Below are 12,676 nucleotides of genomic sequence, written 5' to 3'. Positions count from 1 at the left end.
GAATTCGCATAGGCGCAATGCAACGGTGTTCCGCTGGTGGTACCGCGCAAGAGGCTGCGTGTATGTGTGGTGCGTACGGCATATAGAGTGTGTGAGTGTGTGTGGTGCGACCGGTGTTCCGCTGGTGATACCGCGCAATAGGTTGGTACCAGCAGCAGTTTCCATATTGAGACACCCATCACTTGGGTGTCCCAATGTGGCGATTGGTGAACTTCCTCCGCTTGGAATTCTGGGATACGGTGACATCTGGACAGAACAGGAAATGAAAACATTACAGGGCAATTATATAAATAGATACATTTATTTTTACGTTATTTCTTTTAGAGCAATAAAAGTGACAAACATGTTTAAATCATTTCTCCCAATTTAGCGCGCCTGATCCGTCTTTCTCCCGACATCTGCCATTGATGGACAGTTGGTAGACCTCCATAGCCATTAGATTGGCAGGATCTGCCCAGATTAATCTGCTGTGTGGAGACGGCTTAAGGCCCTGATGCACGTGGCCATTTTACTTATCTATATTACAGCCCCCATACTCTACTACTGTACATGTCTTGTGATGTTGTTCAGAGGAGCTCGGATTTATTACTTCACTGTAATGAGGTTTTATCAGTTTGTGTTTTTTTTTTTTTTTGCACAGAATAGATTCTAAGTAGAGCACAAATGTGCCCGAGTAAATAAACTATCAGGCTGGTTTCAGTCAGCAATGCCAGAGCAAGACATGATGAAATTCATAGCCAGGGATATATGTTTATGAACATAAAAAATCACTGTGTATCTCATAGGGAAAATGATGCGGTTAAATGGGTAAAAGTTCATGATTTTTGTGAACTACATGGACTTTGAGCAATCCCCTGGGCATCAGATTGGTGGGACCCAACACCCAAAATCAGCTGTTATCAGCTCTGGGGTTGTCCGAATGTAAGTCGTGAACGGAATGGAACTCCACAGTTCCCTATCCAGACCCCACCATAGCTCATTGATGGGTGTGCCAGGTGTCGGACCCCCCACCCATCTGATATGACCCCGATCTCTATGCAGTAGTGCCCAGATTTCACCTTGTGCATTGCAGCAGTTACATCCTCAGCATAAATTGATATGTTGCAGATTTCGGATCCACAGCATATGTTGTATGGCACTGAGAGCTTGTGCTTGAGGATGGTTTTTGTTCTTTTGTCTCATGCAAAATATTGTAGTATTCCATCCCATTGGAACACGAACAATTTCCTAAAATACCTTTGTTTGTTCTAACCTTTTTTTTTTTTTCTTTTTAAAAAAAAACAATTGCCTATTTGGTTCTTCACATTTAATAAAATTGGGCATAAAAATGACAAAAAGGTGATATTAGATACATTGCAGTTTGGATTAACTTCAGGCCTCCCCAGATTTTGCAAATTGTTTTCTGTTAGAGATCTTCTCGCGTGGTGTCGCCATAATTATCCATCAATTTCACCACACAAGCACATTTTGGGATTCCGCTGATCTGAAAGAAACATATAAGACTTTGGTAGATCCTGTCAATAAAGCCTCATCTTGCACCATAGGTACCGATCGGCCCAACCATCATCTGTTCAACAGCTATCTCTCCCGACTCCTTCATACACAGGAGCTATGCCGAGGCTCTAAAAGAGTCGCTGCCAGACACCTCCTTTGTCGGCTTATCTCGCGGAGAACAAAAGGATTGACAGATGCCAGATTCTTCAGATCCTTGAATTCCACTGATAACAGGCACTTTGAAGAACAAGGTAGATCATAAAGCTAAAATGTTCTGATTTACCTTGTGTGTCAGCAGTCCCTTACCCTTGTATACTGTTAAAAATAGGGCTGTGGAGTCAGTAAGCCAAACCTGCGACTCAGACTCCTCAATTTCCCTTACACCAACTCCACGACGCCGACTCCCACATATATTGCTTATATTCAAGTGAAAAATTTATTGTAGTACAATGTGAATATCAGACACTTAATCGTTTTTATGATACAATAATCAAGATATTTAGAACATAATATATATTTATTGGAATACAACTTTAGAACACAAAAAACTAATAAATTGTAAATATCTAATACACTATGTAATATCGATTACATATATAACACTGTGTAATAAATTATGTAAGTGGCAAAAAACAGTTTTCAACAAAAACATACTAAATAACATTTGTGCAGTCTATGAATTTGTTCTAAGAAATAGAATTGCCTCCATCAGATCCTCCTTCATAGATGACCTCAAATCTGACCTAATAATTTTAAGGCCAGAGAACAACCTCTCTACACTAACTTGGATTGGAGGTAAAGCTGTAACCACATGGGCAGCATCTCTAACAATTTCCGGGTATAAAGGAATTGCCTCATGCACAGTCAGTTTTGATGAACGGTTGAATTTTTCTATTTCTTTGAGAGCAAGTGAAACATTTTGCTGAAACATGGTCAATCTGCTTGCTATAGGTGACGGAGTGAAGTCTTTTTCCTTGCGGCAACGCTTTGCCTGCTCCAAGTCATCCAAATACTTGTCAAAGTCAAACTCCTCATCTGATGAGGATGAAGATATGGCAGCAGTAGCACTGTCAGGACACATGTCCTCTTGCACCTGGCAGTCCTCCTGTAGGCCACACATCCTAACTGTCAGTCAGTCAGAGCTTCTTTTCCTTTAGTAAGCTGTTGATCAAACAGTATACGATGACTTGGGTCCACATAAACAGCTGCCAGAAAAATTTTATTTTCCAATAGCTGTGTCTCTCTCCGTTTCATTGAAGCAGAAATGCCATCTGCGATTAAACCACCTCTTTGGGACAAGCAAAATAGCAAGTTCTTCCACTCCCTTATGAAAATGCCAGGAGTTAAATCCTCAGCTTGTAATTTTTTTAGTCACGGTAAATGAGTGGTTAAGCAATTCCTTCAATTCAGCCACCTGTGTCCATTGACCTTCATTTAGGGTTACCTGAGGGTTCGCCATATCTGTAAGAAACGGTTTTAGTTCAAGCAATCGCTCAATCATTAAATAAGTGCTTCCCCACCGAGTGGCTTGATCAACAATTGCCCCTTTCCCAGCACGTCTCTACAAGATGGAATCAATTTTAGGGGTTCTGGCGGCAATAGCCAATTTCCTCACTCTTCCAATCAGATTTCCAGCATGTCCCTCTTGCAGACTATCTCTTATTGCCAGCTGCAGCGTGTGCACAACACAACGCATGTGATGAATAGGAAAGTGTTTTGAAGCAGCTTCAACAAGATCATCTATTTCTTAAGTATAATTTTGCTGTTCTTCTGTTGTAATATCTGTTTGTTCCTCAGTTACATGAACAGCACTGTGGCCTTCCATCTCAAACATACTGAATCCTAAATTTTCTTCTAGCTGTTGTTCATTACTCTCATTCATCAGTTTAATTGTACTTATCATGCTTGAAGCATTGTCCGTTACAATAGCAAGAACCTGTTCGTTTTTGAGTTCGTAATCTTGCAGGACTTTTTCCACTAAGGTCTGGAGAAACTGGCTGCTGTGATGAGCTTTAGTATCTTTTACTGCCAATGTCTTGGTAACAATTTCTTTGTTGTCACAAACATATCAAACATTGATGGCAAAATAGTTCACTCTGTGACGTGTGCAGGCATCCATTTTAAGAAACATGAAGCGTCTTTTGAGAGTCTTTTTAAGATCTTCCTTTTGTTTAAGGGCTTCTTCAATCACTAATTTTCTAATACTTTCTCTTTCCAGAGAAACACCAAGTTTGCGGGCCATTTCTCCATTAAGAGCTGTAAAAGCTGGTTGTGCAAATAGTGATAATGGTACACCGTCCTTCACAACAAGCTCTATGAGCTGTCTTTTAAACATATCTGCTGTCATTGTTACAGTAACTTTGTCACTTACAAAATATCTTGTTAATGATGTTTGAGATGCTCTTTCCTCTTCATTTGCCTGGCAGGAAGTGCTGGGCGCGGGTTTCTTGGTGCTGCTTTTATCATTCTCAGTCACAGCTTTGAAAACTTCTGGGTGGAAGCGTTGTAAATGTCTTTTTAGATTGGAAGCTCTTGTAGGAGCATTTTTATCACTGCCTGAGTATGCGCTGATTTTGGCATCACAACATTTGTTTTCCTCTTAGTCACTTGTCATAGATTGCCACAAAATATTTTTCATCTTGAGTCACTGTGAAATGCTCAAATACAGCTGACTTCATGGGGAGCTTCTTAGACATTTTGTAATCATATAAATTTACTCTCAGAATAATTTTGTCCTATAAAATAATGTATATTATAATTCGGGCAAGAACAGGGAACCATGTACAATGGGGGAAAATAAGAATTTGATACACTGACAATTTTGCATGTTTTCCCACCTACAAAGAATGGAGAGGTCTACAATTGTACACTTCACCTGTGAGAGACAGACTAAAAAAATCCAGAAAATCACATTGTATGATTTAAATAATATGCATTTTATGAATGAAATACGTATTTGATACAATAGAAAAACAGAACTTAATATTTGGTACAGAAACCTTTGTTTGCAATACAGAGGTCAGACATTTCCTGTAGATTCTGTTTCTCTCAGTTGAAGTGTACCTATGATTAAAAATTTCAGACCTCTCCATTCTTTGTAGGTGGGAATCGACAGTGTATCAAATACATACTTTCCCCACTGTATAATTTTAGAAATAAAACAAACTTTGCATAAATCAATAGTACAGATGACAAATATAAAGTTTGTAAAATATGTTATTAGATAGCTTTAGGATACCGTTACACTTAGCGATGCACCAGCGATCCATATCGTTGTCGGGATCGCTGGTGCATCGCTAAGTGGTCGCTAGTGAGCTGCCACACAGGCAGATCTCACCAGCGACATCGCTGGGGTCGGGGATCGCTACTTATCTGTCAGATGCGGTGATCCTGACGTCCTCCTGCCCGCGTCCACGCGTCGCTCGTTGGCTCCACAGGAAGCGCCCGACGAGGAATGATCCAGGACGTTCTCGCGCAACCAGCGATGACCAGCGGGGGAGCCGGTCGGAGGCAAGTATCAGACATAGCGATATCGCTGCTACGTCACAAAATCGGGGGCTTTACTTTGATTTTCCAAGGCTTTTCTTATTAGGGTACAGCTCACTAAATGCTTCACAGTTTATGAAGTGGGGAGGAGGGAGGGAGCAAGTTTGTTGTGTATTATACTCCAGGAACAAAGAAACTGATAACAGAGCTAATAACTTGATGTTTTGGCTTCTATACCTATACAAGTCCTCATCAATCGTGTTGCCGTATTTTCCCTGTATATTGTGTAAAAGCTAGCTTCCCAAAAGTATATGAGCTCAAAGAAAAAAACAAACGAGCATCAAGCATACAGAGAGAACATACAGTATACTGGACTATTGATTTATGCACAGTTTATTGAAAGTTTAAATATGCTTTAAGAAGTAATTACCTTAATCTTGTTATCCTGTTCACTCTAGCAATTCTTCTGAGATAAGTGCCTTCTTTCTGAATATGTTTACTTGTCTGTGTTGTACCCTTGTCTGTAGAGGAGGAGCTTCACTGGTGCTAGAGTTCACCACTGACACTTCAGCTGCTGCAGAACCTTATACTGCACACCCCTACACTTGAAAATAAAGCCTGAACCTTAAGATGTGGTGAATGCAGTCTATTTATTCCAACTATCAATTGATGTTGATGTGTTACTGAAGACGAGCAATGCCTGTCCTGGGCGTCCTTTTGGGCAGCTATGAGGTGTACCTGACTGGTGCTAAAAAAAAAAAAAAAAAAAGTGTTCTATGTGCTATCCGACTTTCATTGTTTTTGGTACAGATAAGATATGGACAGACAGATATGGATAAATGGATGGAGCAGATTTCTAATCTGCTTTTGCTATTGAAAACATTATGAGCTCAAAAACCTTTCAGGTGATGCGTTTTTTTGTGTGTGAATGTAGCCTTAAGGGGGTTTTACACTAAGCAATATCGCTAGCAATATCGCTAAAACGTCACTGGTTTTGTGACGTTATAGCGATATCGCTAGTGATATCGCTATGTGTGATACTTACCAGCAACCGGCTCCCCCGCTGCTCATCGCTGATCGCGCGAGAATGTCCGGCTCCATTTCTCGTCGGGCGCTTCCTGCTTAGACTTCCTGCTGTGACGTCCAGCGACGCGTGGAGGCGGGCGGGAGGACGCAGGATCGCTGTGTGTGAATGGTAAGTATCGTGCGCTGCGTCGCTGCTGCATCGCTGTGAGATCTTTCTGTATGAAAGCTCACTAGCGATCATTTAGCAATGCACCAGCGATCCTGACCGGGTCGGATCGCTGGTTGGATCGCTGGTGCATCGCTAAATGTAAAAGGGCCTTTAGATCAGGAATAGAACAGTCATTTATAGGACATTTCATAACTTTCCCAAATTCCTATGAAAAAATATTCAGCACATTCTGCATTGAATTACTGTACCCAATTTATTATATATTTTACGAGTCGGTCCATTTTATACCGACTCCGGCTCCACCAAAATGAGCTACGACTCCGACTCCACAGCCCTGGTTAAAAACCCAATATAAGTAATTTGTGTGATACATTTCAGAATATTGGTAAAGTAGTCAATAATACCATGTGAAGATTCAATCCTCCAATATAACAGCTGGAAATCCATGAGCTTCGTAAGTGAGAATTTCAAGACGTGAAAAATGGCAGAAAAAAAATATTAAAGGTGTATTCCAGCCGGAAGGATTTCGCTGGGACTGCCTTTGATCATTAGAACAGTGAATCTTGGTTTTCTTTTTTTTCCCTTAGCCGCTAGGATTGAATGACGCGAAGGACCACAATGGGTCCGGCCTCTCCATTCTTCGTCTGTAGGACTGTAAAACAGCCGAGTGCTGTGTTCTGGTGATTGGTGGGGATTCCCATTGATCTCGCATGTATCGCCTATATAGAGGGGTGATGAATTCTTCTGGCTGAAATACACCTTAAACTTTAGTTACAAGAATTCCTGCAGTTCTTTAATATTTAATGTACATGTTTACTATGTGGAATGTTGGTTTCCAATAGATTGGCTGTGCAATAATGCTATCGAAGAAAACCACGGCCCCGTAAACACATGCAGGCTTTGATAAGGATTTAGGTGATCATTTCATTGCTAAAATCCTCGTCCTATCCACCAACATTCTGCTCAATCTGCAGATAAATGGGATATATGTATTCCTTTCGCATTATTTAAAAATAAATCTGCAATGGTTTTTGCCTGTGCTATGGAAAAAATCATGCATGGGAAGAATTGTTTAGTATATTTTTTTTTTTTTAAAGGATTCCTCACGGAATAGCTGAGGATTAGACCCATCATATCTAGTTTGACTTAGAAATGGCTCGTAGTAAAGTTGGACAAGTTCCTTGTCTCCATTATGAGGACTTAGAAATGCAATTAATGGCACATTCACAAAACAGTCTTTCTCATGTGTTGTTAAAACTGATAGCACAACGACCCATAAGGGTTTAAACAGAGCTGGTCGCTACCGAGAATACTATGCTATAGTTGTGATCCGCAAGTAAATAGCGTTTACAAGGGTTTTCCCTTTTTAAATGAAAATAAGTTCCACAATTGGATGTGTTAATAAAAAAAAAAAAAAATAAAAAAAATGTTCCTGTACTGAGATAATTTTAGATCTAAGGGTATTGAGGCGACTTATACGCCATGCATGATCTTCTGGAAAATTAAGCAAATTGTCTCTTCAGAGATGAATAGGACTAGAACTCTAGTGCTACTTATTGGAAGTAGCGATCCGAAAAGTCAATGTCGAGCCATACAATATGATTTAGGATTAAAGCCAAACCATAATCTCAATTTGTAGATATGGTGTTTTGAGACATTGCCCCTCAGCAGTGCAAAGTATAAGAATTTAATTTGGTTAGGTGAGACGCTTATGACTAGGATATAAGGGATAACGTTTCTTCTTGTGGAGAGTGAAAAGCTAGGCCTGGCATGTCAGAATGAGGAGTCTTCTACGCCATGCATGACTGAAATATCATGTTTGCAAATTGAGCTTCTGGTTTGGTTGATTAAAATTAACTTTGTCCATGGGAAAACCCCTTTAAATCATGTGTGGCTGCAGTGAGTGGTGACTGTAACCTCTCCGTGCACCACCCCAGTGAGTAGGAGCCAGCAGCTAAATGGAGAACATAACCTCATTTTCTCCCTGTAACTGCTGCTCCAGTAAGCCAGCCTAATAATTTACTGACAGATTTCCTGTAAAACGTTCACTAAGAAACCAGAGGCAAAGCAGAATGAGGTGGGGTTAAACCACTCCAATACCTCATTCATTGCCATCCAACACTGTGTCGCCGAAAATTGTTCTTTTGTTCGTATGCAAATAAGCCTCACATGCGCACTTGCAGTCCTCAGGCTTTGCTTGCTCCTATCGCCCGCTTTCTGATTGATAGTGGAGAAAGAGACTTTGCTGCATGACGTCACCTCTGCTCTCCACGGTCAATCAAGAAGAGGCAGACGGTGCCAGCAGGGAGAAGTGAAGAGCAGCTTAGGACTGCAAGTGCGCTTGCGTTGGACTCTACACTGGAGAGTGATGACCTGTGAATCGTTGGGGATGTTGCACTCTACTGTATCCTACTTTAACTCATTTTTGTCAGGAACACTGCACTGCACTTGCTCACTGAGCCAGTGCACGTGTCCTGAGTACAAAACTGTGCACAAAGATACCTGTGGAGTGGGGCAGCAGTGGTGACGATGCATTCTCCAGGCTCACAGGACCTGAAGCATGTGACTGCTGAGGGAGTGGTCTAAACTCCCGAGAGCTAGGAGCTGAGGAAAACTCCTAGAAGGGGAACTACATGACAATGTTACCAAGAGGCATAGACAGAAACCAGATCAAGCCAGGGTCAAAGCACAAGATTGCACGACAGTACCAAAGGGTTAGACAGAATGGATAGTCAGGACGTAGCAATAGATCAGAAAACCAGAACGGGCAATAGACGGTACAATAGGGACAAACTGTAATGGAGTAACGATAGCCAAGCCAGGAGGTCAGAACCGGAAAAGACAATAATACCAAAACGAGAGCTGGAGAACAGAGTTGAGCGGACAGACCAGGTCATACACGGGAAGCAAACAAGCTATGCATATACAAGCACACCAGGGGTCAGACACACAGCCAGAATAACAGTATATCTGACAGAGAACCTTGGTAAAGAGTGAGTATAAATAACCCTCCCAGATCCAGAAAGAGGCCACGTACACTTAACCCTGTGAGTGCAGGGCAAGAACACTGTCCAAACCATGACCGTTTCTTAAATCAAATGACAGATTCCCTTTAAATCTATCTACATGCACATATCGTGTTCAGCCGACTTTTCCTTTCTGTGTTTGGCAAGTTTAGTATATATGGGAATACATACATGGCGTAGGTTAGCAATCCTCCATCCCCAAGTGTATGTACGAGCTGAGGGATGGCCGTCCGATGTCCATGGCGTTACAGCCAGGTTGTACAGTCGTGTTTGCTTGGCTTTTTACATAGTATGTTGCACTGTTAAGCTGGAGTCACACATAGCGACTTACCAGCGATACCAACACCGATTATCAAGGTGTCAGGATCGCTGGTAAGTCGCTATGTGATCGCTGGTGAGCTGTCACACAGACAGCTTCACCAGCGATCAGCACAGCGATGCCGAGTGCCCGGCATCGCTGGCCATCCCTGTAAAAAATAGAATCAAAATAAAAAATATAGTTATTCTCACCTTCTGACGTCCCGCGCAGCATTCCTCTCTCCACGCTCCGGTCCCAGTAATCCTTTGTGAGAATGACCGCGAGAGTCACGGGCTCGTGGGAGCGCGAAGTCTCGCGGTCATTCGTGCAAAGGATTACTGGGACCGGAGCGTGTAGAGAGGAATGCTGCGCAGGACGTCGGAAGGTGAGAATAACAATATTTTTTATTTTAATTCTATTTTTTACAGCTGATCCCTGGTCTCCTGCCTGTCACACGCAGCGATGCGTGCTGGCCAGCGGGAGACCAGCGACAAAAGAAATGTCCAGAGGTTTCTTACAGCGATCAGCGATACCGGCAGGGGGGCCGGTCGCTGATCGCTGTCACACACAGCGATCTCGCTGGTGAGATCGCTGTTACGTCACAAAAGTTGTGACTCAGCAGCGATCTCGCTAGCGAGATTGCTATGTGTGACTCCAGCTTTACCAGTTTCTGTGTGAGTTTACAGCTCTTCTCCAGATGATATCATTCAGTATTGTTGTTTGTAGAAATTGTTAGTCCTTGGAGAGAGAGCAGACAAAGCTGTTTGTGTGTGAGAACAATGGAGACGCAACAAGGAAACATCTGGGGACTGATAAGTGTCCTGACCTGAATTCATGGATGCAGACAGGAACATCACATTTTCTTTAAATCAAGTTGCCTCCCAATATTATCATTTTATTGTTTTTGGATGTAAAAGAACACATCTGTGGCAGTGTGGCTGGATTTATGCTTGACGACTGCAACATGAAAAGACCTCCAATCAGCCACATGTAATGCCATCGGCGGTCATGTAATCATCTGTTCAGACAGGCTGATTGCACTTTATTGCACACAGATCAATCGTTAATACGATCATTCCGTGTGCATAGAATATCAATGTTCTTGACAACACATGTCTTGTTTTACACAGCACAGATTACACAGATTCGCTGCCTCAAAGTAAGCTTTTAACTGGGCCAAATAATGGGGAGTGTTTCTTTTAGTAGCTTGACCACCTAAATTGATGATCATGGCAATCAGAAGCCAGGAGGAGGGATAGATGCCTGTCGGACCAGACCAGCAGGATTTGCATAAAGCGCAGGAGAGTTTCAAAATTTTGGGGGTTTATACAGGGGATTATATACCCCTTTATGAAATGCAGCACAGGCGCTGATTAACGTGCTATTGTTAGTTCAGACATGAAAGAAATGGTGACAGATTCCCTTTAAGCCCCCCATACACATTTGAGTAACGTTGGCTGATATTGACTGGTTCGACCAACAGTCGAAGAGCTCATACAGATCCTGGTCCAACCACAGACCGCAGTGGATGTACTTGCCACAGGTTTCCCAACCCAAGCGTGAGAGCCTCATAGAAATATATGAAGCTGTAATGCTTCGGTTGGGAGACCCGTGGCCAGTCCGTGCATTCCAGTCCGTGATCGCACGGAGATCCATGGACGTCTACATGACTCCTTAAAGGGGTTTTCCCATGAACAAAGTTAATTTTAAAGTTTAATCAATAGATCTTGGAATATTAATTTCCACAATTGGATGTGTTTAAATAAAATGTTCCTGTGCTGAAATAATCTTATAAATGTGCCCCTGCTGTGTACTGTGTAATGGCTGTGTCTGACCGTGCAGGAACACAGAATTAGAATCATAGAATCGTAGAGTTGGAAGGGACCTCCTGGGCCATCTGGTCCAACCCCCTGCTCAAAGCAGGATTCGCTAAATCATCCCAGTCAGATGTCTGTCCAGCCTCTGATTGAAGACTTCCATTGAAGGAGAACTCACCACTTTTCGTGGCAGCTTGTTCCACTCATTGATCACTCTAACTGTCAAAAAGTTTTTTCTAATATCTAATCTGTGTCTCCTCCCATTCCGTTTCATCCCATTGCTTCTAGTCTTTCCTTGTGCAAATGAGAATAAAGTTGATCCTTCTACAATGTGACAGCCCTTGAGATATTTGTAGACAGCTATTAAGTCTCCTCTCAGTCTTCTCTTTTGCAAACTAAACAATCCCAAATCCTGCAACCTTTCCTCATAAGACAGGGTTTGCAGACCGGTCACCATTCTGGTTGCTCTTGTCTGAACTTGCTCCAGTTTGTTGATGTCTTTTTTAAAATGTGGTGCCCAAAACTGGACACAATATTCCAGGTGAGGTCTGACCAAAGAGGAGTAGAGGGAAATAATGACTTCACATGATCTAGACTGTATGCTTCTGTTAATACATCCTAGAATTGCATTTGCCTTTTTTGCTGCTGCATCACACTGTTGACTCATATTCAGTCTGTGATCTATTAGTATACCCAAGTCTTTTTCACATGTGCTGTTGCTTAGGCCTATTCCTCCCATTCTGTATATGCTTTTTTCATTTTTATTGCCCATATGTAGTACTTTGCATTTTTCCCTGTTAAAAGCCATTCTGTTAGTTGCTGCCCACTTCTCCAGTTTATTTATATCTTTTTGAATCCTCTCTCTCTCTTCTCTAGTATTAGCTATCCCTCCTAGCTTTGTGTCATCAGCAAATTTAATCAGTTTACCCTCAATTCCTTCATCTATATCGTTGATAAAGATGTTGAACAATACATCTTGTAGTATCTGATCATACAAAGCAAAAGATATATAGATATTACAGCAGGGGATCTCAGCTGATTCTTTTTGTGAGATAAAGCATTTCCATGCCTGTGTTTTTTTTTTTTTTAAATCTCAAAGAGAATTGTGATCCCATGGGTCTGTTTACTGTTTTGCTTCCTCCCTTGCCCAGGAGCTGTGGAAGTGATCAGACCATGTCCCTGTACGATCAGACACAGCCATTACACAGTACACAGCAGGGGACATTTATAAGATTATCTCAGCACAGGAAGATTTTTTTTTAACACGTTCAATTGGGGAAATTATTATTATTCCAAAATCTATTAGTTAAAATGAACTTTGTGTGTAGGACAACCCCTTTAAGTGTAATAGGGGCCAGAG

The 12,676-nt window shown here is 41.8% G+C and overlaps 1 protein-coding gene across 2 annotated transcripts in view; it reads left to right on the top strand.

Annotated features, from left to right (window-relative positions):
- LOC141053622 (E3 ubiquitin-protein ligase RNF149-like) overlaps positions 1–12,676 on the top strand; it is a 68,753-nt gene that overhangs the window by 6,817 nt on the left and 49,260 nt on the right. Inside the window, exon 2 of one of the 2 annotated variants that reach the window (XM_073550638.1) lies at positions 1,545–1,745. The exons of the other annotated variant lie outside the window; for it this stretch is intronic. Within the exon in view, the coding sequence (XP_073406739.1) occupies positions 1,545–1,745 (201 nt within the window). The remainder of the gene's footprint in view (positions 1–1,544; positions 1,746–12,676) is intronic. 2 annotated transcript variants of the gene reach the window in all.

The sequence above is a fragment of the Dendrobates tinctorius genome, unplaced genomic scaffold, assembly GCF_039654945.1.
Source record: "Dendrobates tinctorius isolate UK_male_01 unplaced genomic scaffold, ASM3965494v1 ptg000166l, whole genome shotgun sequence".
In the NCBI taxonomy this organism is placed as follows: Eukaryota; Metazoa; Chordata; class Amphibia; order Anura; family Dendrobatidae; genus Dendrobates; species Dendrobates tinctorius.
The sequence above is the reverse complement of the archived record's forward strand: the minus strand, read 5'-3'. Positions and strand labels throughout refer to the sequence as shown.